Below are 26,632 nucleotides of genomic sequence, written 5' to 3'. Positions count from 1 at the left end.
AGCACAGATTCACTCTTTTTAGTCCTCATTCTCCTGTAGTCTACAATATGCACTTCTTGGTCATGGCCCTTCTCTACACATCTTAATTTTCACAGGTTCCCTTCCATTCTGGCCTCGAAGAAGAGGTTCCTTAACTATGACATTTATTTTTCCTTGAAGCTCAGCCAGTAGATGTCTCCATTACTCTCTCACAGCTAAGACCATCCTTGGCAAGCCAGGTTTAATCATTTCTTTAACCGACAAGGAAGGGAATTTGATAATTTGCCTAAAAAATGAGCAGATGCTGAGAAGGACACGTTTCCATCCTACGTTCCGTCCCACCCCACCCCCTAGTTTCAGTCAGAAATGAAAACTACTCCCTTCTCCCTCTTTTCCAGGCAAAAGAAAGGGCTGATTTAACTAAGCAAGCAAGATGCCAACAGCCTCCTCCTTCTCAGTACGTCCAAGTTTCCTTCGCTCTCAGCCACCAAAAGCGCCGCTTCTCCCCTCCTTCCCGCCCACTCCTCGCCACCCCTGCAGGTTTCCGAGTCATCAGGGAACACGAGTGGGTGAAAGCACCCGCGCCGCCGCCTCCTCCTCCGCCTCCTCAGTGCGCCTCGGGTTCAGCACTGGACAGCTCCCGCCCCAGCCAACAAATGGCAGTCAGCTGATTGACAGAGGCACCGACCAAACAGGGCACAAGATGACTTGAAGCCGCCCTACAAGGGTTTGGTTGCGGCCAAGCTGTCTCTTTAAACTGGTTTCAGCTGAGAGCAGGGAGAGGCAGCGGTGTGGTTTGTGGCCAAATCTAAAGGCTCCAGTTAACCAGCTGGCTGGCTGTTTGGACTCCAGAGACACGAACGTCTTCAAAGAAAACCCTGGCTCCTTGGGACTCGCCGCTGCGCTCACAGAGTGGGTCTGTGTGCGCCCTTCCATATCGGGGAGAAGGGGTCCAGGAGGGGCCAGAACCCGGAGGCGGGAACGACCTGCCAAGGGTGAGATGATGGAGCAGCGTCTTCCGCGGCCGTGGTGGCAGCATCAGCATCAGCAACAGCAGCAGCAGCTCTTGAACACACCTCAATGAGAGCGGCGGTGGAAGCGGCAGAACAGAAAGACGTAAGCAGGCTAACTATAGCTGCTGGGGATGTAACCTGTTTGGCTCAAGGCTGTGAGGTGCGTAATCCCGACCCGACCCATTGTGGATCGGGCGCAGCCAGCATTGCCACAGGTGATTTGGTCTGTTCTGGCAGCTGAGCCAGCTGGGCCAATTTCGAAACATTCTTATTTTAAAGTCCATCTGGACTGAGCGCCACCTGGAGAAGGAGGAAGACCCCCCCTCCCTCTCCCACCCCAGTGAAAGTCTTACTGGTGATAAGGACCAAAATTTACAAAGTGACTCCTCCGGGTTACCTCCTCTCTTCTGTGCTAGACAGATGGGAGCCATGGCTTACTCTTTACTCCTCTGCCTCCTGCTCGCTCATCTGGGATTGGGAGCGGTTGGCGCCAGCCTCGACCCTCCGGGACGGCTGGATTCCCCTCGAGAGAAGACCCTGAGGGGGAAGCAGCATGGCCAGCAGTTGGTGCGAGCCTCTGCCCCGGACCCCTCAACTCCCTGGAGCCGCTCCACCGACGGCACCATCTTGGCACAGAAACTAGCCGAGGAGGTGCCCACAGACGTGGCCTCTTACCTCTACACCGGGGACTTCCACCAGCTGAAGCGAGCCAACTGCTCAGGCCGCTACGAGTTGGCGGGCCTGCCGGGGAAGTCACCGGCCCTAGGCAGCTCCCATCCCGCCTTGCACGGGGCGCTGGACACTCTGACACACGCCACCAACTTCCTCAACATGATGCTGCAGAGCAATAAGTCTCGGGAGCAGACTGTGCAGGATGACCTGCAGTGGTACCAGGCTCTGGTGCGGAGTCTCCTGGAGGGTGAGCCCAGTATCTCCCGGGCAGCCATCACCTTTAGCACTGAGTCGCTGTCCACGCCTGCCCCGCAGGTCTTCCTCCAGGCCACCCGCGAGGAGAGTCGCATCCTGCTCCAGGACCTGTCCTCCTCCGCTCATCACCTGGCCAATGCCACTCTGGAGACTGAGTGGTTCCATGGGCTTCGGCGAAAGTGGAGGCCCCACTTGCACCGCCGTGGCTCCAATCAGGGGCCACGGGGCCTGGGTCACAGCTGGCGGCGAAGGGATGGGCTCAGCGGAGACAAGAGCCACGTCAAGTGGTCTCCACCTTATCTGGAGTGCGAGAACGGGAGTTACAAGCCAGGATGGCTGGTCACTCTCTCTGCTGCCTTCTATGGGCTTCAGCCTAACCTGGTCCCGGAATTCAGGTAGGAAGAGGGGGAAAGGGCACAAGTAGAGTCTTCCTTTGGTTTTGCAGGTGGACACTCTGGGAAAGCACACTTAAGTCTCCAGCCTTGGAACAGAGCCTCGGGCTGAAGGATGCCCAGGAGGGTTCATGTGGGGAGGGTTGGGGAGTGCTCGGGTCTGTATGCTTCAGGCACTCATGGAAAGCTTTCCCCTGGTGTACAGGAAAGGCAACACTTGGTCTCAATCCTCCCATAGCACAAGGATGGTGTCCTGAACTCTTGGGGAGCTTGGGATGCGCCCATTAGGCAGAGTGGAGAATATCAGATGAGAGGAAGAAAAAAGTAAATCAAGATGCAGGGAGTGAGAATTCCTTGGATCTGCCACTTCGGGGTAGCCTCTGTCCACTTCCTGTGAGTGTAGTCTGGAGCGCAAGCCTGCTGTTAGTCAGCTACCAGAGCGTGTAATTAAACCTGTGCCATCCCCTGGGCAGTTCTGGCCAGTCAGCACTGAGTCACTCCCGCAGCAGAGCCGTCTCCAGGATCCAGACTTGGCAGTTTGGTCAGAGCGCTCCTATTGGCTTCTCCCCTCTCCTAGTCATCAGCTTTCCTTTCCTGGTGTCTTCCTCCTCCTGTTCTCTGTTAGGCACATTTGAAGGTTCTCCACTAGAGTCAGGGAGGGAGGAATCAGTTCCACCCAAACTGAAAACTGGAAAGAAACTTCAGCATCTCTCTCCCTGTGACATTGGAGGAAAGCTAGCATTTGCAAATTAGCACTGTTGTCCCTCAACCTCATGGTGAGGAACTTGGAGAAGCAGCCTTTTAGGAATGGATATAAGGAAGGAACAGAAAGGAGAGAGGTGAAAATCCAGAGACGGTCTTGGAGAAACTTACAGGTGGACAGGATTTCACAAGGCCTCTGATGGGAATCCCTGGAAAGAGAAGGGGATTGGAGTTACTTTTATTCATTGTTTATTTAACCTTTTGGAGACTTAGAAAAAATTGAGACTCTGTGTGTGTGTGTGTGTGTGTGTGTGTGTGTGTGTGTGTGTGTTATTTTATTTACTTTTGCAAAAAGCAGGGACAGGATTTTGACATTTTAAAATACACCAGGACAAGTAAGGCATGGGCAATCAGTGAGCGCCAGAAACTTGTCTTGGCATTGCCATTTACTGTAGAACTGCCTCAGATGTGCTGTTTAACCTCTTTGGACCTCAGGTACTTATCTACCAAGTGAGAGAATTGAAATGGACTGCCTCTAGAGAATCATACAGTCACAAAATTCTGTAGCCACTACGGCCAGCAACACTTGAAAGGGCATAAATGAAGAATTCCCCTTCTTTGATTCTACCTGACGCCCCCCCCCCCCATTGTGTTTATGGCTTTGTAAAAGGTCTTAAACTGCAGCAACTTTCCCACTTTAGGATAATCTCATTTCCTCTCAGGATCCTCTTAGTAAGAGCTCAGACCAGCTTTGAATCCTTGCCACACCATTTTCCCAGAAGAGAGCTCAGCAGATGCTGTCTACAGCCAACAAACCATGGCCTTTAGATGACCCTTTTCAGAGAGTCTCAGGATCAACCTCTCTTTTCCTTCTCTTCTTTCCCTCCTTCTCCTCTTCCTTCCCCCTCCCCCTCTCTCACCTTTTCCTCATGTTAGGCTCTGTGTTAACTGCTTGCTAGGATCATCTCAACTTTTCATAGCAGTCTTCTGAATTGTGTGTGACTGTTTTCTCTACTTTTCAGTAAAGGAATCTGAGACACAGAGGGGTTACATTTCATGGCTAATTGTACAGATATTAAATAGAAGAGTCAAGGTAGATAATGCAATATTTCCAGGGGTCAGATGTGGGGCCAGGAGGAAGACCATTTGGAACTGTTTCTCTTTTCCCCTTTCTTTTTCTCTTCCCCTCCTCAGCCTGTCTCTCTTTGTCTGTCTGTCCTTTTAAATCTCTTCCCCCTCTCTCACACATGTTGGGGATGCAACCTGGGGTACAACACATGCTAGCCAAGGTTTATTCTACTGACTCACACCACCAGCCCCTAGAGTCTTTTCTCATGATCAGAAAATGTATGTTGTCTCAATGTACTCAGTGCTTTCAGCCAGCCAAGGGTAAAGGCTGAAGATGCAAAAGGGTCTAAGCTTGTGAGAACTACACATTCCTTGACTATGTCCAGTAAAAGTTTGTTTCTTTGAGTGCTTTCATAGTCACCAGTGGTGTTCTTCAGCTAAAGTACAGAGCCTGGCTGCCTACAGAAGCTGGTCTGGCTTAGTAGATCCACAAAGAGGAGAATCTGCTCCTGTGAGCACCATCTACTCCATATGTGTAGTACCCCACCCTTCAGACCTGTGTTGAAGTTGTAAAGAGATGCTCTCTGTAGGAACTAGAAGAACTAGTCAATGGATCAGATGATTCTACTTGCTGTCTCCCAAGGACACGGAACTGCACAAAAGGTGGGACTTATCCAAAAGCCATGCATGCAGTTTGTAGTAACAATAGAACTGGGCCATAGGCTTCCTTTCACAGTTTAGAAACACACATTAGATACATCTCAGGCATGTTTCTGCAGCTCCGTGCATTGAAGCTGTAGTAGAATGGGAACCCCTTTTGCTAAATACATGCATCAACGTCTTTCTGGTAATGGCTAGAACTGATCAGTACCCAGGACTGGTACAAGATATTTAAATCATTATTGCATACTAAATACAAGTGAGCTCCTTTGGGATTTATATTTTTTTGTAGTTCTTTTATATTGAATGTTAAATCCAGGGACTTTCATGTAAAGTACTCTACCACTGAGGTACACCCCTGTCCAGGGAATTTTTACCTTCTTGATGAGATGAAAGGAATTCAGGACTAATTTGGTTTTATCCTATTTTTTCAGTTGTGGAAACTGAGACACAAAGAACTAAGGATATTTCTCAGAAGTGGCACAGCTCTTCTGTGGCAGTTCAGAACGGATGGGGCCGTTGTTTGTTGAACACTTACTATAGGTTGCTGCTATGTCAGAATGACTGCATTTGCTTCTTGAAACTCTAGTACGTACAGTATCAAAATCTTGAGAAACCTATTCAAGCTATGAGCTACTCATTAAGGAGGTGGAATCTAATTTCTTTCTTTTTTTTTTTTTTGTTGGTTGTTCGAGACAGGGTTTCTCTGTGGCTTTGGAGGCTGTCCTGGAACTAGCTCTTGTAGACCAGGCTGGTCTCGAACTCACAGAGATCCGCCTGCCTCTGCCTCCCGAGTGCTGGGATTAAAGGCGTGCACCACCAACGCCCGGCGAAATCTAATTTCTACCAGCCACCCATGATGCATGTTCAGTCTCTGAGTTAACATATAATGTTCTCAACCTCTTCATTTTCCATTGCTGATTTCACATGTCTTCTTGTTTGTTTAAAAGACAGTATTTGCTGGAGTTAATATATTGCCACGAATAAGTGATATACCTTTATTCTTGTTGGCTATTCATGCAATAAAGTGTACTGTGTAATGAGAAGAGTGCTATACTAAAGTTAGCACTTTACCTCAGTTTCCACTTTTGTCTTTAGTTGGGCTATATCACCTGTCTGGGAACTAATTTCTATATAATTAAAATGTAAAATGGGCGTGATGATCTTCATGTACCTCTATACATCTGTGATAGTAGTTCTTAAGTAGCTCATCCAAACAATGGACAAGCAGCTTTGGAATATAAATAAATTCAGGACTTGGAGAAGTGATATTGCCATGCCATTGTTATTTGCTCATATAAAGCACATAAAAAATCCAATCAATGTGTACAATGTTAAGAGTGTAAACTAATGGAAAGGAAAACTCCACTTCAAAAGAAGACCAAGTGTGATTTGAGTTTCCTGGTCTTGAAAGAATTCTGAAATATATTGAAACCCAGCATCAAGTTGTTCCACATCTTTCTAACCCTAAAGTCTTCTTTTATCTAGCATAGACTTTGCAAAAATTAGCAATGTTTTCACATTTTGGGGCTCTATACCAACTCTTTACAGAGCTCTAGTTTCAATTTACCACACTATTTGTCTGTAAACTACTTAGGGGAAGTATTTCTTGTGGTCCCAGAGAATCTTGCCATCTCCTAGAATGTGTCTGGATGCAGAAGTTTGGATGCAAGAGTGAATGCTCTTATAATTGCCTATGCTCTGGAGAGGGAGCTAGGCCCCTTCAGACACTGATTTTTACAGCCTTAGCTTCTGCAGGAGCCAAGGGTTATTTTTAACTTCAGAAAGGTTCTGTGGCCTAGACAGTGTCTAGGGTTAAAGGCTCTCCTTTTCAGTGTGATTGAATGTGACACACACTGCAGTTTATGGCTATATTTTAATGTCCCACCATGCCAAGAGGTATGTTGTTGATGTGATTTTGTGCTTAGTTGGTCAGTAACATCAAAGCCTGCCCTGTTTTCTCTCTTCAGTTCTTGTTTGGTGTGGGAAGGGATAGTCAAGCTGAATACAGCACACTGGAATGCTGAAACCTCTGACAGCTTGGGGGCTGTTAAGTACAAACAGGAAGCTTACTGATACTGGGGCTGCTTCAGAGAGTTTGAAGCCAATAGTTATTGAGCTTTTCCTCAGCCGGGCAATGGCACATGCAGCAGCAAAGCTTGTTTTGTTGGTCTTTTAGCCTTATCTGCATTTTCGCTTTCAGTAACAATTCTTTTCTATGTGCAATTTCTACTTTGATGGGGCACTTGTTCATTTAACTAGAGTTTATTCCTATAGGAAAAAAAATCTTGATCTACAGGAGAATTTATGTGGATAACTGTTCCATGAAATACATTTTTGAGTTTGGAGGATGATTAACGATTTAGGGTAGAAGTCTTTTACAGTCCTTCTCACTTCATTTCCTAAAAATGCCAAGTCTAGTACAGGGATGGTGATGGTGTTGCTTATTTATGCCTTAGACTATTACAGTGCCTCAAAGTAATCACAGGATGTCTCTAATTTATTAGAGTAGAGTTTATGGAAAATACACACTGGCTGATATAGAATGTAACACCAATATTAGAAAATTTAACCTATCTTTTTTGTTTAAGAGGGGTAGTCTCTCTCTTTTCTTACCCCCTCAACATACATTATCATTAAATGAAAAGCCCATTTCAAAATAAACTAAGCAAGTTATTTCTGACTCATTGTAAACTTTATTTGGGGAAATGGACAGGAGTGGGAAAGGGAAGGGAAAGAGAGAGACAGAGACTTGCCCTTTCAGAGAAACAGTGGAAAGAAAGCAGGAGTGGGTGGAGCTTGTCTCTTAAAGGGACCTTTGCGCCTGTGTACAGTCAGTGTACTGCTTGCCATGAATAGAGGGATGACCACTCTACCTCTGCCAGGTCTCCAAGGGGCAGGGCCAGGTTTACAATTGCCTAGATGGTAACAGTAATACCTGTTATAATTTGCCCCAACTTAAAAATATAACTAAAGCAAAGCAGTATATTTTTAATGCTTTTCTAATTATCAAAACACAGAGTACCCATAACTTAAAAGAAACTGTAGTTTCGTAACTTTAACTTTTTGTTTTCATCATTTATACTTCATGTACATGTTGTATTATTATGGAAAGACATACACACAGTAATATGATACATGACTCTTATTTGGGAGAAGAATAGATGTGTCAATAAAGAACTATGTATTTTATCATTTCTAAGAAGTTTCATTCTCACTTTTTAATGTTTCTCAAACCAAAATAAGTTTTACAATTGGGGGGACTATCATTTTCAGTTGATATTCATTTTCCTTTGTTTGTACACAGCAAAAAACCACTGCATCTAAGAATCAAAGGTATTACCTCTGATGAACTATGATACCGTGAAAGGGAAAATATATTCCAAGTTCTCTCAAAAGATTAAGTTCTATCATCATTGGTAGAAAACTATGTATGTATGCAACATGAAGTGCAGATCTTCCTCTGCACTGTATGCAGACTAGAGTGCCATATGTCTTCATCTTAATGTGTTTAAAATGATGAGCCAGGGCCTAGAGAGATGGCTCATCATCAGTGCATATACTGCTCTTGCAGAGGAATAGGGTCTGGTTCTCAACACAGTGGCCGGTAATTCTAGCTCTAGGGGACCCAACACCCTCTTCTGATCTCTGTGGGCACTGCACTCCTGTGAACATACATACATTGTGACAAACCAAAAATGATAAGCTACACTAAAATATGTAGCACATTTTCTTTCTTACATATATGAACTCTGTTACATACTGCACCAGAAATTACAGAAGTTTTCAGAATAGGGTAGGGAAGTATGATAAAAATCTCTCCCATGCCACCTGACCAAATATTTCATTCACAGCATGAGAAAATGCCCTAAACTCTGAGGGAAAAAAATGACCACCAAGAGACTAAGTGGGACGGAACAGGAATATCTCATTTTTCTAAAGTTTTTCACTTTTTTGTTGTGTGTGTATGTATGTGGAAATAAAAATTTCTTTCTTAGCAACATAATGAGTTTTGGTCATTGGGAATAAAATATAATTCCTGTAGAGATGAATATTTTCCCTTTAGTTTTGCTTCTCAGTTGCCTGGAATAGAATGAAGAGTTTAGCTTTTCAAATATTTGATGCCTCAGCCTGCTGTGTAGATCAGGATTTCTTGGTTCTGGCACCATTGAAGTTTTGGGCCATTTAATTCTTTGCTATAGGGCCTGTTTCATTGATTTTTAAGTCTTTAGCAGTACTTTCCATCTTTACCTTTTAGACACATGGACAGACACCCTAGGTTGACAAAGTGCCTATTTGAAAGCCACAGGGATAGAGGAATGAATACAATGTAAGACAGCCTATGATATCCTGAGGCTATACTTTTTAAAAAAGGACTCTTCATATATGTGTACGCAAATAAACACATGTGTGCATGTATGTGTACATAGTTATATATGTGCATGCAGAGATACATAGATTTCTTTAGGCTAATTTTTTAATTAATTAAAATAAAAGAATATAGAAGAACATGAATTAAAATTTGATGATCAATTAAGGATCAATTTACACTTATATAACTCCAGGGCTCAGACTGTCTCAAAGACTCCTGTAGATTCGGTTGATATGCATCACTTTCTATTTATATGTTTTATATTCAGCATTTCCCACTAAAATGTAATTTGAAAGATAGTATAAGAGTATTTGGGTGAATAGAGAACTGGGACACAGAGGGGGAGGGAGGAGAGAAGGCAAGGGAGATGAACAACTGGAGATGAATAAGCAGACAAAAAACATGATCAGCATGAAGCATGCTGGGGTATTGTTTGATTGAGAAATTTCATATTTGGATGAAACTGAATTAATTATTCTTCCCTAGAAGGCAGTGAAGGAATCGAGTTCCTGGAGATTTCATCATTACAGAGATAAGTTGATCATGCTTTCATTTCAGAACTTCATTTCAGGAAGTTAGAGCTATTATTAGGCTAACACAGAGCTTATCTCATTAAAGGAACATTAATATCTTAAAATAGTTAGAAAATGGTCCAGGCAAGAGCTGCCACTCAGTGGTAGAGCTGTTGCCTCATATGTTCAAGGACCTGAGTTTGACCTCCAGAACTGCCATGTACATACTCCTGTAATTGTTTGTCTCCTAAGGGAACTGCTCAGACAGCCTGCATCCTAGATGCATGAGGATGCTTTGTACCTCTGTATTCAGTGCCTCCTACAGATGCTTTGCATATTTCAGAGACACAACATGGAATAGTGTCTAGGAGGAAGGGTTGGGGATTAGAAACCTAGGTTTGAATCCATGAGTTTTCAGTTCACTTCTGTGTGACTTTGGGCAGGTTATACAATCCCTCTGTGGTTCAGTTCCCTTATGTAAAAGGTTTAGGAGGTAATGAAGGAACCGGCTTCCCTTTTGGCAGCCATAATGGTCGAACATGTGCTTCTATGACCTTGACCTAGACACTAGAAAGTCAGATGCCTGTCTCGTGACAGGGAGCCAATCAGGAGTTACCTGGTGGCGCTATGCTTTACGACCCTGGGTGTGCTTTACGGACAAGCGCACGACAATGACGTAGAGAGCATAGCAACCACCCTGGGAGGGCCTATGGGCCATAACAACCAGTTGACCAATCAACACAGGGCAAGCCCTCCAAGCCTGGAAGCACACCAATCATGAGCCTGTGCGTAAGCCTGTGCGTACCCCTAGACACTCCCCTTACGCTGCCTTATAAGATCTTTGGGGAGACCTTAGGAGCCGTCTTTTCTAGCCGTCCGCCATGGCGGGTGAGTGAAAGACCCGAGCTAACATAGGGTTAGCTCGTTAAATTACAATAAAGCCTCGTGCAGTTTGCAGCAAGCTCTCGAATCCGCCTGGTGATTGGGGTGACCGCGAACCTGGCCTGAGACCCTGGATACTTGAGGTTTTCGGGGGTCTAATAGTAGGACATCCCTGTTGTTGCAAAGAATGTGTATGTATGTATGTATGTATGTATGTATGTATGTATCATCTACCTATTGTCAATGATCTTTCTATCCATCATCTATCTAATTTAGGAATTTCTGTTTGTATTACTATTCATTTTTAAGATATTTTAGATAATATTTCATGCACTTGCTAGAGCTGTAGGGAATATATGATGGCAAACAAAATCCTGATCTCACTGATATTTTGGGGGCATGAGGGTACATAGTTAACAAAGTAACAAAATTAAAATAATAACTCTTGATAAAAACAAGTGCCGTGAGGAAATATTCCTCTGATACAGATTCAGGTACATTATACATTGTACATTGGCTCAGGCACATTATACATTGTACCACCGGCTAGCTCCCTGATCCAAAGGAATCGAATAGGGGAATGTGGTTAAGAATGTCTGGAAGGTAGAGTGGGATCTACCGAAAAAAAGGGCTATGAAAAATATTTTTGAAGAGATGAGTTTAACTGAGAAAGGAAGGATGGGAAGGAGAGGTTGTGATGCTATGCAAGACAAGGAACACAAACCTTAGTGTTATTTGCCCAAGAGTAGGTTTGATTTATCCAGACTTTTGATATCTTCTGTGCTAACCTAAGGATGCAATCTAAGAAGCAATCCTAAATAAAGGCCATTCTCTTTATACATGAACAGCACAGCAAATATGGTAACAACAGGGATGAAGAATTCTGTCTTAAGCTTTTACAGGAGACTCAGAAGGGAGAATTATTTTTCTGGCCTTATTGACTCAGGACATCATATAAAGCCACAATCAGATATCACTCTCTGCTCATATATTGCTTACAACATATTTTGTGTATATGGGAGGGTCACAGATCATGCTTTCAATGCCTTGCTGCTTCCAGAGAATGGTCTTAGATCTGGTCAATACGTCTCCCTCCGGCCCCTTCTTTCTCTCTCTCTCTCTCATCTCGAATTGTTTTGAGTCAGAGACATGGATGGGCCACAAAGGAAAAAATAGGGAACATGGCAAAAATCAAAGCTGTGCCTTCAGCTAGCTGAGCTCGTAGATAGGAATTACATTGGAAGTCCAAAACACAATGAGATTGATTACAATGTTTTTCCTAGAAGTCCATTAAATCTGGGTATACAGTATGTAAGCAGAATGAGTACATAGTTATAAATGATCTCAAAGCACATTATTAACTTGGTTACAGTTTGGGTGAAAGTTTGATTTGTAAAGACAAGCTTCTAATAGCCTTTCTCAGAAAAACAAAATAAAACATTCACACAAGGAACCAATCTTGGAACATACAGTTCCAGAGGGAGAGTATCAACAGCAAAGGCCCTCAGACAGGACAAAGCAGAAGTGCTTGGAGAACATGAGGAAATCTGGTGTTACTGAAATGTAGGTAAGTGGATAACACGGCACAGGATGATGGTAAAGTACACAGAAATTGTTCCATGAAGGGACACAGTGTTGGAGTAGTGATGCACAGACATAAAATCTTACAGAAGGCACAGCTCACAGAAAGCAGTAGAAAAACCCTGAATTGTTGTACATGAAGGCCTTTTCAAGGTTACTGGAAGGCTGGTGTGGATATTACCTAACAAGCTGGTGATTTTTGCTAATCGATGGAGCCAGCCTCCGTTTGAGTCCCCACACATCCTGAGCTTTGTCTCTCAGTAAATAGAACCCATTCTTATGAAAAAGGTCCCATGTATTTTGAATCCCCCACACCAAGAGCATCCATTCTTATGCTTATAACAAGTCCTTCCTCCCTACCCCTTATCCTGAGCACTGTGTTTCAGGCAATAGGGACTTATTTTTATTGTAAAAGTCACAGGTGCTTTGCTATAGAGATGCACTTTGCAAGGGAGTTTTGATGTAGCCATCCCTGAAGCTTTAACTGTCATATGGAGACTTTTCCCCAAACTTTTACTGTATTTAAACACATAAGAAAAATGAACTGACAGGTTAGACTCTGGAATTTTTTGACCCAGTGCTAAAGTGGTACTGACCCGAATTTCACTCTTCGCCTCACAGGGATCATTTCCCTGCTGACAGTCACACTTGGAGGGACACCAACAATCAAAGACATAAGGTGTTTCTGTTTTCTCTATTCTTGAACGTGAATGTGGGTATTAGACAATTTGAAATGCAGAGAAAATAGGAGTTTAAAAAAGCCATAATTACTATTAAAACTTTGGCACATTTGTTACTCCCAGGCTCAAGCCTGTAAGATACAACACGTCTTTTAGACACAGAACAAGATGATACGAGGAGGGGTCCAGATGCAGGGTAAGGCTGGGACGAAGTCATGCAGGTCCCTGACTGCCTTCCAGCTGGCCCATCTGGTCACTGGGTTGACTGTTGAGGTGACATCTAAGATGCTGAGGTCAGAGGCTGCTTGAAGAACAGCTGATTCGAGGCAGAGAGCCCTGAAGCAAGACCATGAGCCTTTGAAACTTGAATTTGGAGGTAGAGTCAGAAAAAGAGGTATAGGTAGACATGTTTATCGTGCTTGATATCAGTGAAATTTGGCTTCCTTCTTGGGGCTCTTAGTTTCATTAATAAAAGAATTTAACTTAGATGGACTCAAATAAAAGCCCAAGGAAAATTTTCTTTGAGCTTAAAAGAAAACCCCCACATCAGGCAAGCTGTAACTCTCAGCATCTGCCTGGATAAGGATAGAAGAGAGAAGGGAAAACAACAGTAGCCTGCTGTTTGAATTGCCACATGGCAGCAGGCAGCCACATGGTGGGGAGGAGGCTTTAGAGAAAAAAATATGATGCCCAGAGTATCAGAAGAAAAGCATATTTAAGTTCTGGACAATATGCAAAACAAAAAGACAGGACAAAGAAAAGAGAATAGTTGTAAATTTTTGAGCAAGAACTCAGAAACATAGGCATACCCAACAAACATCATGGCAACCTCATGGTGACTTGCAGAGACTTTAGTGGTGTGTGGTCATTCTGGGAAGGAAAAATACAGTCTCTATTAGAGGAATAATAAGTTCACCCATCTGTTTAACATGGCCTGAAGTGAACACACTTTCCCAGGGATGCTCCTGAGGGGTGGTTCCTCAGACAGCTCATTGACTGTCCAATTGGAATGTTTGGTTTCCACCCAGGCCTGAAATTCTATTCTCTTGACCAGGAGTTTTCCTTTAATGAGACATTATTAGTATTCTAATATGACTGTTAATAATAGGAAATTGAAATAATAGATTTTAGGAGTAAACCTTCATTTTTATTTTTTTTTCATTGTGAAAAATTGGGTTGTTTTTTTTGTACTTCCCCTTGCCCTCACCCTTGTTTTATTAACTATATTATTAAAAGATTTCCAATGGGTTACTTTGGATTTTGCACCTATATCCAAAATATATACTATATTTTAGTAACTTATGTTATTTTCTTTCTTTGGCCTCCTACTCTTATTTATTCTGATATTCTCATATAATTAACATGGTTCTTTTACAAACACCTTCCAACTTTAATTTTGACAATTCTCTACATATACACAGTGTATCCTGATCATATTTGCACCCATCACATCTCCCCTGCCTTCTATTGACCCCATTCTTCTTCCCAGGAAGATCTGTCCTGCTTTCATGTCTTTTTCTGCACGTATAGATCTTGTGCAGATAACCAGCCAAAGCTGTTGTGTGTCCATGATTGTGATGACCACGCTGTTTCGAGAGAGTAGCATTTTGAAGAACTCTTCCCCTTCCTCCAGCTCTTACAGTTTCTCTGTCCCCTATTCCACCATGTTTCCTGGGCCTTGGGGAAAGGGTACAGATGTCCTGTTTAGGGCCAAGAACTGAAAGGTTACTTAATTTGCATCATGTCTACCAGTCATGAACGTCTGCATTAACCACTACCTACCACAAAAATAAGCTTCCGTGATGAAGGCTGAGAACACTCACCAGCATCATATTTTTGCAGTAAAAGAAATGTGTGCCTCATTTTGTTACCTTTAAGAACTGACACTTGGGCCATTTAAAGAATAATCCAAAGTTCTGTGGGTCATCATTTTCTGGGATAACACACTGAAAACGGCACTACATTTAGTGTATATAAACCTGCATCAAGACTTCCTCCTCTAGATACTCACCATGCAGCCAAGGCCAGCTGTCACTCCAGGATCTTCCTGCCTCAGCCTCTGGAGTGCAGGGGTCGGGGGTGGGGGTGGGGGGGGATTGGTCTATGTCACTAAACCCAGGGATTGCTTAAATTGCCTTCTTTTTCACAGTAAAGATACAAAAAAATTGTGTGACTTACTTCTAACCAAATCTAGCTTCTTAAACCCTAGTTCCATTATAGGAAACTCATGTTTGTATTGATGACGGTCTCCTGTAGAGTGATTATTATGGGAATCCTTTTAAAATATTGACCTTTCAGTTTCCCCCAATTACTGTTCTATTATTTCTGTATTTCTCCCCCTACCATGAAGCATACTCTTGAATGACCCATCCTCCCTCAGGAAGGATGTGTAGAAGGCAAAATTTCTGGTCTTTCTGTGTCAGAGACATAGACCAATCATGCATGATTGATTAACAGAACATAGAAACAGAGGTGCAAAGTCACTTTGCTTTCCAAATTTTAAAGGCATTGTTAATGCCACTTTGGTATTCACTGTTGCCACTAAAAGCTTTGGTGCTAACTGAATGGGTTATATTTCATATAAACTAATATATAGACATATATAAACACACACACACACACACACACACACACACACACACACACACACACACAAAATCTTTTCTTTTTCCTCATGGAAACTTTTAAGGTCTCCTCTTTTCCCTGGGTTCAAAATATTAGTGCTGATATCCTCAGATATGCTTTTTCTCATGCATTGGCTTCACTACTTAGTGGCCCTTTTAGATTTTTATTTAGGAGCACAGCTTACAGTGTTGTCTGCCATTAGTTTTCTCTTTTTGTAACTCCTGTCACTTGTGCATCCTGTGACTTGTGCATTTGGCCTTCTGGACTCATTGTATTTCCTGTGTTATTTTCATTTACTTATTTTTAAAATTAGCTTACAAAGCAACACATTTCCTTGTAGTATTTTCGTAACAGTTGAGGTATTGGTTCCACTCCTACCCATCTTGCTTTATTCCTCCATTTCTTCCCTACTTTGCTTCCAATATTCCCTTTTCCACTTTAGTATCTCATGTGCCCTATTGTCTTCCTGGCCTCATTTTTGTCTCTCTCATGCGCTTTCTAGTTTTCTGGTCTCTACCACATGTATACACCTCTATCTGCACATATTGCACAATGAGAAGCTACAATCTCATTGAGAAGCTAGAAGCTGCACATGAGAGAAAACATGTGGGTTTTGTGTTTCTAATCCTGGGTTACCACACTTAACATAACAAAAACTAGCGGCAGAGTAGCAGCCTACAGAATGGGAGAAAATATTTGCCAATTGTCTCTCAGGCAACCGGTTAATATCTAGAATATATGAAGAATTGCAAGAACTAAATATCACTCCCCAGCTCCCAATCAACAATGTACTGAACAACAGATCATTCTCAAAGGAAGAAATACAAAAAGGCCAATAAGTATTTTCAAAAGTATCCCATATCCCTAGCCAGCTGAGGAGTGTGAATTAAAACTATGTCCCTCTCAGCCCAGTCAGAATGACTACTATCAAGAAAACAAAGGGGAGTGGGAGGAAGTGCAGGAGGAAGAACCTTGCACTCCACTCTGTTGGGAGGGATGCTTGTGCCAACACAGTGGAGATCAGCATGGGGCTTCTCTGCTCACTTAAACTACTGTCTAAGTGCTGTACTTTAAATAAAAAACACATTCGTTTATTCGGCTCATGTGTGTATTCGTGTGCACATGGAGAGGTCAGAGGATAACTTGCAGGAACTGAGACTCTCCTTCCACCAGGTGGGTCCTGGGCTTTGATCTCAGGTCATTAAGTTTGGCAGTCGGTGGTTTTGCCAATATCTGTGTTTCTAATTGATGCTGTCAATTCTATTTCATTTTCCTTTTTTTTTCTATTTTTTTATTTAAATTAGAAACAAGCTTGTTTTACATGTCAGTCCCAGTTCTCTCCCCACCCTCCTCCCCTGCCCTTCACTAACCCCCTATCCCATCCCCTTTCTGCTCCCCAGGGAGGGTGAAGTTCACTTTCTTCACATTTTGTGAGATTTCATTTTTGTTGAATTACACCATCTTCATTTTCATATCATTTTTAGTGTTCATGAACATTTTCTCTTTTTTTTTTTTTCAAGACAGGGTTTCTCTGTGGCTTTGGAGGCTGTCCTGGAACTAGGTCTTGTAGACCAGGCTGGTCTTGAACTTACAGAGTTCCACCTGCCTCTGCCTCCTGAGTGCTGGAATTAAAGGCATGCGCCATGGCCGCTCGGCTCAAGAACACTTTCTTCTGTCCAATTATTTCTTTTTCACAACTGTATGTTCATTCTCTTAAACCCCCTTAAAGCTGGTAATTAATATGTCTATAATTTCCCTGTTCCCCACATGATCACTGTTCCTCCTAACTTCATCAGAAGTTGAGCTTGTTCTGGTCCATTTCTCCCCTTTGTGTTTCTGCTTTTCCTGGAAGTTAGTCCGTATCTGATCATTAAGGGCATGATTGAACTTGATCAACTTGGATGGAACGCATTCTTGTGGCAGATGTAACTGAGTTCCTCAGGGTGCTGCCCCTTGAATGTCAGACTTCATTCCCTTTAAGGATTTTGAAGAGGAAGTTGGCAATTTCTCTCTACTTCGTCATTTATCCTGGGAGAACTAAAAGTCATTGTAGGGGCTTTGGCTCCTTGAAAGCATTTCTTTCAACATCTGTATCGAAGTTCTTGGCTTTTAATTTTGGGAATAAATGCATCAGTGCACAGACACAGAGAGGCCGTGCCAACCCATGTCACTGTTCAGATGCCCTTTAATTTATGACTTTATTTGTGCCTGAGTTTCCACACTGCTCTTGACACTTGGTGATTTTGAGTTTAAACTCTGCAAGATCATTTGGATTAGGAGTTTCCACCTGTTTTCTGGCCATCCTAGGCTCAATGATTCATCATTAGCATAGTCCTGGAGGAACCCATCACATCTGGGTGCTAATGTTTTTACCCACTGTGTTTATTCCATCTTGTACTTAATTATTGTCATTACAGTTAGATGTAGGAGGAGGATGTAGAAAAACACATGCTCAACTCATCAACTTGAACAAGAACTTGAGCTACCAGTATGACATCACATTCTGCTCTCTCACATACAGTAGTGGAAAAGCCATTTCCCCTCTGTATCCTAGATTTCTCAACTGCTTTTTTAGGAAGAATGATGTCAATCACTTATTTCACAATACAAGTTGGGGAGAATAATATCAAATGCAGTTTCAGTGATGGTGTCCGTAACGATGTCTTGCATAATATCTAACACCTACTAAGCACATTCAAATAATAACTGCACATTCAGGGCTCAGAAATAGGCAATAGACATTCATTTTACAGTTGGGGGTCTAATCAAAACTTCTCATTTTAAAATCTACTGGGAAATAATTGTTGCTGGCCTTACTTTCTGTTATTGCTTCTGGACCCAGAAGTGTTTATTCACACACGCTACATCTCTTATGTGAAAAGCTACCCTGTAAAACAGACTTCATATATATAAAGAAACAAAGAGATGCTATGTGGAATTTAAAATCTGTACATGTTATTGGCTGTGTATTTTGATCTTAATACCTAGATGACTAAATGAGAGAGTGAAAATAAGAAAGCAAAAATATCTATATATGTCTTTGCTTAGATATTGCTAATATTCACAAAAATGGCAAGTGTAACTAAACCACCATGCAATTTCAAGTTGTGAGACAGATGTTAATGTATTTTAAGATAGATTACTGTATTTGCATTTGTTTTTGCTGACAGACTATGTCTTCGTCCTTGTGTTTTCCTCTTCCTAACTCAAAAAAGTCTAACTTTGGACATATTATGTAACTTTTCTGGACCTTATTTTCCTCATCCATGAAATGAAAAGTGTCTTCTTCCCTCATAGGACTACTTGAATGAAGCAAGTTAGTGGAAGCGACTTCTCCACATGCAGAGATAAGTGGCCACGGCCATAGACATGCTATACAGAACACTGGAGGTGTGTTTGTTAAACCATAGCTCAGAGTTATTTCTGGAAAAATAACCACAAAACGAAGCATTAGTCAGCTCTCTCTGTAAAGGCAGCAGACTCAAAATATCTTTTCAGCAGACAATCATCTATTATCAGATAGCAGAGCAGAGCAATTTTAAAAGATGCACCACATTTAGCTTTGAGAGTGTCATCCACAGACATCCCCAAATGCAGATTATATTTGTGGATGCAGGCTTGATGTCTGCTTATACCTGAGCTGACTTCATTTTATATTTATTGGCTCTCTCATTAAAATTGAACAAGTTATCTTTCTCTTCTATGTAAAGTGGATAGAGCTTCCCAAGGAAGCCTTGACCTGGTTGTCAGATAGACTTCCCAGAACACGAAGCTAGGCAGATGGGGGAATGCGTGTGCTATGGAAAGTGTTGGCAAGCTTCTCTGGACATATCCGCTGCAAAGTGATGTGGGGGAGGAGAACTTTTTTTTTTTTTTTTTTTTTTTTTTTGCTTCAAGAAAGAGTGCTGTGTAATTCTTCTAGAGATTGAGGAGGAAATGGAGTCTTTCATATTACCTCACCATGACAGTATCAAGTCATGATTTGAACTATGGACAGTCACACTGTTGGGAATAAGATTTAAGGTAAGTTCTGACTTTACTTGGGGAAGCTATTTTATTATTATTACTACATAATGACCTAGAGAAAATGACTTTAAATAGCTCTTTTCCCCCTTATTTAAATTTAAATTAGAAACAAGCTTGTTTTACATGTGAATCCCAGTTCCCTCTCTCTCCCCTCCTCCCCTGCCTTCCATGGGGGATCCTCAAAATCTGTCACTTCATTTGGAGCAGGGCCTAGGCCCTTCCTTGTGTGGAATGGGTCTCCCAAAGTCCATTCTTATACTAGGGATAAATACTGATCCACTACTAGAGGCTCCATAGATTTCTCAGGCCTCCTAGCTGACACCCACGTTCAGGGGGTCTGGGTTGGTCCTATGCTGGTTTCCCAGCTATCAGTCTGGGGTCCCTGAGCTCCCCCTTGTTCAGGTCAGCTGTTTATGTGGGTTTCTCCAGCCTAGTCTTGACCACTTTGCTCATCACTCCTCCCTCTCTGCAACTGGATTCCAGGAGTTCAGCTCAGTGTTTAGCTGTGGGTGTCTGCTTCTGCTTCTATCAGCTACTGGATGAAGGCTCTAGGATGGCATATAAGGTAGTCATCTTTCTCATTATCAGGGAAGAGCATTTAAAGTAGCCTCTCCATTATTGCTTAGATTTTTAGTTGGAGTCATCCTTGTAGATCTCTGGACATTTCCTTAGTGCCAGATTTCTCTTTAAACCTATAATGATTCCCTCCATTATAGTACCTCTTTTCTTGCTCTCCTGTATTCTGCCCCCTCAAATTTCCCGATCTCTCATGTCTTCCTCTCCCCTCCTCTTCTCCCCTTCTTTTTCTCCTAACTCTCTCTCCCCTCCCCCATGCTCCCAATTTGCTCAGGAGATCTTGTCTCTTTCCCCTTCTCCGGGGGAACATGTAGGGTCCTCCTTGTTTCCAAGCTTCTCTGACGGTGTAGACTGTAGGCTGGCAATCCTTTGTTCTATGTCTAAAATCCATATATGCGTGGGTACATACTATGTCCTGCCCCCACTCAGGGGAGAGGTGAGCGTGGGCCCCTGTCTCAGGCCCGACTTCTGCTTGCCCTCTTTGGGATCTTCTGGCCTGGGGACTGCAAGCAGGTCAACTTGCTTCAGGTGGATCAAGCCATCCAGAGTCTGCCAATGCAGTACTAGTCCCTCCTCCACCCACTGGGGGAGGGAATGTCTCAGACCTGCCTGCACCCATCATGAGACCCATTGGAGTATTGGACCTGCTCACACCCTCTGGAAGAGAACCTTGGACCCGTACCCACCAGGAGAGGAAGAGACCTCACCTGCACCCACTGGAAGAAGGGATGGGAAGACGATAATATAAGAAAATATTCAACAACAGAAAAACCAATATGATGCCACCAGAGTCTAGGGACTCTACACCAGCAAGACCTGAACCTACCAACAGAGAGGAAGCAGAAGAGAATGACCTTAAAAACAACTCCATGAAGATGACAGAGACACTAAAAGAGGAAATAAAAAAATCCTTTACAAAATGGAAGAAATAGCTCTTAAATTTAGTATTTTAAATAAGCAGGTATGTTTGGATAATTGTTTGTTAACTGTTGTTGAGATGGAGGAGGCAGAGATGAACTTACCAGTCTTCTGGATGCACAATGGCCACAGCACAATGAGAGGACAATGACTATTTACCTTGGCATTGCGTTCAGCAGTCAATGGACCCAAATGTACATAGTTGTCCACAGTTGTATTAATGTTATAATTAACATAGCATTGTTTGTTCACACAGGTCCAATTGAGAATTTAGATGAGGCTTAGCATTGCAATGACAAAGCAATGCCTACCACTGTGCCACTATTTTCTTCAGTCTCATCTATTTTAAGAAAGCATGCTGAAAGAACTTCTAATCAAGTCAGAGTCTACTCACTTGCTCTCTTGCCTTGACAGTCACCAAATGGGCTTGGTTGATAGATGGAAGAGATTCACTCTGGGACAAAAACATATTCTTACAAATTAAAGATCTTAAGAGATAATAAAGATGACAGCAAACTATTTGATGGCTAAAAGAAAGAGTTTAGAATATCATAAATTTTCTACTCTTGATTGCCCATAAAGAGCAAAATAAGTATTGTTTAGTGTAAGTTGAAACCTATGTTTATTGTAAAAATATGTGGCTACTTAGAAATTACAGAAAGAATGTTCAACCAAAAGAAAAAATATTCTGATTATTCTCACATAGTCTTAGTGGTAAGAGGTAATCACTGATACATTTTGGTATGCATGTTTTACTGCAAAATGAATGTACTATAATATTCTAGTTTTCTGGAAATGCACATCAAATGTCACATACAGTGCTTGGATTTGTATTTCTAACTCTTCAGATCTCATGCAGCACTATTGTTAATGGCTGCATATTATGTACATGGATCTTAGCTTTACTAAGAATGCAGACTTGGTTTCACAACTTATTTGCCAGAGGGTAGAACAATTAACAGGCAATTTGTAAAGGTGCTAGGCAAATTCTATCCAGACTTTACTTGCAGGTGAATAAGTTAGTTCCTTACTGTTCTGTCAATGCTGAAGATGACAGGATGCTCCTGCAGCAGAGAGAACTGGTTAACAACAAGCTTTCCAGTTCTCAGTCCTGAAGAGGGTTCAAGATAATGTGGACATGCCCATAACGAACACCTCCTCATGTAGTGGGTGGCACTGTATGAGGTAAATTCTGAACCTAGGAACTTTTATAAGAAGGAGAATAAAGCTTGCTCTTTAACTGGCAGGAGTCACTATCTTATCTTGGAAGGTTGTTTAGAACCCAACCCTAGAAATGGCCTAAGTGAAGAAGTCAGGAGTTTTCATTTGGAGCATGTCCAACAACATCCAGGCTTCTCCCAACACATCCCTCTTGCTCTATAAATATTTGATTGGTACATCTAGACTTCTAGACAGATTTTTTTCCTTACTGTTGTTCTACTATTATCTTTGGTGCATTTTGTTTTATGATGTTGAATCACAAGATAGAGGTTGTTTTGCTACTAGCTTGACTTTATATAATTCTTTTTAAAGAATCATAGGTGTGGTTAGCAGAAAAAGCAGGTTTTGGTTCTGAGAGGAAGTGATATTTCCATCTGTAGGACTTTGACAGATTCAGATGGTTGTATGAGAACTCACTTTCCCAGTCCTGTTCTCTGGAAATCATTAGTTGCTCTGTGTGTGCACATGTGTGCGTGTGCATGTGCGTGTGCGTGTGCATGTGCGTGTGCGTGTGCGCGTGTGTGTGTGTGTGTGTGTGTGTGTGTGTGTGTGTGTGTGTGTTGTGAGAGAGAGAGAGAGAGAGAGAGAGAGAGAGGAGAGAGAGAGAGAGAGAGACAGAGAGAGAGAGAGAGAGGTGGAGGCCAGAGATCTGTGTTGGATGTCTTCCTTTATTACTGTCCACCTTAGTGTTTTGAACAGGGTCTCTCACTGAACTTGGAGCTCTTGGCCAGTGAGCTTCGGGCATCTTCTCATCTTCACCTCTCCAGCACTAGGATGAAAGTTGTGCACTACCACACCTGGCCCTTTACACAAGGGTTGGAATTCCAAAGGCAGGTTCTCATGCTTGCATGGTAAACACTTTGCCAACTGAGTCATCTTCCCAGACTCTCAGTTAGCTGCATTGACATTATCTTACTTAGCTCTTTTAAGCTATGACTAAGACAAGCATGTATAGCTGGTATATTAAACATGAAATTGATAATAGGTGCCAACAGTCCTTTGAAAACTAGAAAGAATTCTATAATTATGAGAATTAATTCAATTTTGTATATGTGACAGGGCTTTGTCATGTAGCTGTAGCTGTATGTAATTCACTGTGTAGTCCAGGCTGGCCTTAACTTTGTGGTGGTACTTCTGTACTAGCTCCCAAGTATTGGGATTATAGGCATGCACCACCAACCCTGGTTAGAAATTTGAAATATAATCTTTAGTACCTGGTGTATGCAGTTCAATGGAGCACTGCTTACAAACTATATTTACTTTGCTTATTAGCCACAGAGCCTGTTTTTTTGGCCAGGCCCTCATCACTATTATTGGTTTAGTTGGTTTTCCATTTTCTCATATGCTGTTAGTAATGGCATTCAATTGTGCATCTCTGGTGATTGTTCTGAGGTTATTTTTCCTAATTTTGCTTTAATATTAGCAGATGCTTTTACTAGCATGGAAAATCTTGAAAAACAAAATTTCTGACTCTTAATTGCTATGTTATAATTGTAAGAGGAGGAAAGGCAGGGAACAAGGTTTTCAGAAGTTAATTGGCAGCTGAAGAAGAAACAACTGCACCAAGGATACTTTTGTGAAAAACAGCAAAATAGCTTTCTGTGTACCCTGTACTTTTCTGCATGAACATAGGATACTTTTTATCGTCCACCTAATCAGCAACACCAGTGTCTTCAGGAGAGGATGTTCATTCTGCATGAAGCATTCTCACCCCCTCTCCTCTACCTATGCATCTATCTATCTGTCTGTCTGTCTATCTATCATCTCTCTCTCTCTCTCTCTCTCTCTCTCTCTCTCTGTGCATGTATGTATGTATCTGTCATCTATCTCCTCTTTGTAGGCGTTAGAAGCAAAAACTAAAAGACAGTGATTCTTTAAACCTATGTAGAATGATGCTGGCAGCAAAACCAACAGAACACAGGGTATTCTCTAAAAGCTGTATCATTAGGCTTGGTTACCTTTACTCTGTAGTGCCCATCCTGTTTCCTCTTCATCTGCTGGCGACTCTGTCTTTCATCCTTCCAGAGTTCTCTCTGTTCAGAAGTCCCACCTATAGTCCCTGCCTAGCTATTGGCCATTTAGCTTGTTATTAAACAAATCACAGCAACATATCCTTACACAGTGTAATCAAGTATCTTGCAACAGGGGATGATTAAGATGTCAAGTCAGATGTGCAGTTTTGAATACCTCATCTATTACTATGAGAAGTCACTTAACTCTAAGGACTCTACTTTTAAATCTGAGAAATGGAGGCACTATGTGCTTCTCAGATCAATGCTGTGAGGTTTTCTATACTGAAAACTGTTATATGTATGTTGCTTTATTGCCAACCTACTTTTATTTTTAAGCTTTGACTTCCAAGCCACGTTTGGTGTCTCAACCCCTGGCTTTGTTCACACCATGGCTTGTGGCAGGGGAAGAGCCTTATTCCCAAATAACCCAGAAAGCTGTATCATCAGCACTGAGGCTACACTTGGTAGAGATGTGCCAATGTTTTTTCTGTCACTAAGACCCCATGGTTTTGCACTTTTTCTAATTACAGGCATGAGCTCTGTGATGGTGGAGGCACTGAGTATGTTTGGATGAGATGGTTTGGGCAAGGAATGTGTCCAAAGATGAACTTAGGTAAAATTTAAAGTTACTGCAACATGAATCTAGACTCTCCTATAGTAACATGATAGAAAAAAAAGGATATTTCTCCTCCATGTCAAACAAATTCTTTCTGTGTTTCTCTTGTCATTTGCAACCAACCTGGGAATTATATTACTCATGTGCTATTTTGTTTGCTAAATGTTCTATTTAAATCAAATAAATAACATTATTTCTTAATTTGTATTGACATAGCTCACTGTATAGCTATCTTTTAATTAATTAATTAGCTGTGGTAGGGTCATTTTACATAGGCTGGTCTCAAACATACCATCTCCTTCCTCAGCCTTCAAAATCCTTCGATTACAGGCCTGTACTACCATGCCTAGCTTTAGGTTCTTCAAAGCATCCATTTCTCTGCTGCTGCCCAACAGCATGTGTTATAGGCCCCTGCGTGGACATGAGGATGTCTTTGAAGGACAAAGACAAGAGTAGGGTTTTGGGTTTTTGGTGAGACAGGGGTATGATTTTTACTATTGTAAGAATATTCTCTAAAAGGCTGTGTAAGTCTATAGACACACACTAGGGATTCTGTCGCTTCAGAGTTCTGCCAACTCTTGACATTATGTAGCTTTCTAGTCTTTCCAAGTCCAATGGATGTGAAACAGTAGTTTGTGGTTTTAATGAGCATCTCCCTGATTGGTAATGCCATTGGAGTTGCTTTGGATGCTCACAAGTCTATTGAGCTTGCTTCTTTATAATCTTTTGCCATTTTCTCTATTTTGAATCTTATGTTTCTGTGGTTTTGTAGCAGATCTTGCTGCCATCAAGCCACTATTTCCCTGTTGCTTTTAGAAATTGTGAGATCTTCCAATCTGACACATTTTAGTTAGCCATACCCATAATATCATCCCGTGAACATGATTACAAAGATACTCTGGTGGTATAAAATAAAAATTTGCCTGTAGTTTTATAATTGGGGATTTTGTTTCTGAAGCCTTCTGATACATCATCACAAATTATTCTCTTGTGTACCACCCACTAATCTTATAGTTTTGCATTTCATTGTCAAATCTTTAACAGCTTAAGTTTACCTCTGCACAATAGTATTGGGTAGGGAACAATACTCATTATTATTTTCCCCACATAGAGGACCATGTTCTCAATGTTGTCATCCCTCATCACAAATACATGTGTATAATATTCACATTTGTCTCTAAGTTCTCTTTTTCCTTAGCAGCTTCACATATCTACCAAGGTTTGGTAGGTGGTCTTAGTGTTTGTTTGGGCACATTATCCTCTTTTTCATAGATTTTATTATTCCATCTGAACTAAAAGAAGCTGTTAAGTTTTCCAAAAATCCATCGTGGATTTTGAATGGTTGAGCATTAAATTTATAGCTCAATGCAATAAGAATTGACTGGTTTTTTTCTGAGACAGGGTTTCTCTGTGTAGTCCTGGCTGTCCTGGAACTCAGTCTGTAGAACCGTTTGGTCTTGAACTCTGAGGTCTGCCTGCCTGTGCCTCCTGAGTGCTAGGATTACAGGTGTGCACCACCAACCAGTTGAAAAATGACCCCCCTTTTTACAATACACTCTCATATTTCAGAATATGGAGTATCTCTCCTTTTGTTTGGGTTATCTATTTTGTCCTTTGTGAAATTTTCAGAATTTTTCTTTGGGGTATTGTGTGTTCTTGACTAAACTATTTATGGATTATATTGCTATTTTAAATGTCATCTTTTTACTTACTTTTTAAAATGGGAGGTGTTTGGTATAGAGGAGTGCTAGTGATTTTATTCATTTATCTGGCACCTGCAAACTTTGCCGGACATTTTTATTTGTCTTATATTGTTAATTTATTTGCTAGACAAATGATGTCACATACAAAAATGGCAACCTACTTCCCT

General features: G+C 41.8%; 1 protein-coding gene across 1 annotated transcript in view; it reads left to right on the top strand.

Annotated features, from left to right (window-relative positions):
* Positions 1 to 300: 300 nt before the first annotated feature.
* The window catches only part of LOC118238506 (probable G-protein coupled receptor 158), a 48,884-nt gene continuing 22,552 nt past the window's right edge, over positions 301 to 26,632 (top strand). The window contains exon 1 of the mRNA XM_035441710.1: positions 301 to 2,314. Within this exon, the coding sequence (XP_035297601.1) occupies positions 1,413 to 2,314 (902 nt within the window). The 5' untranslated portion in view covers positions 301 to 1,412. The remainder of the gene's footprint in view (positions 2,315 to 26,632) is intronic.

This window comes from Cricetulus griseus, chromosome 3, assembly GCF_003668045.3.
Source record: "Cricetulus griseus strain 17A/GY chromosome 3, alternate assembly CriGri-PICRH-1.0, whole genome shotgun sequence".
In the NCBI taxonomy this organism is placed as follows: Eukaryota; Metazoa; Chordata; class Mammalia; order Rodentia; family Cricetidae; genus Cricetulus; species Cricetulus griseus.
The sequence above is the reverse complement of the archived record's forward strand: the minus strand, read 5'-3'. Positions and strand labels throughout refer to the sequence as shown.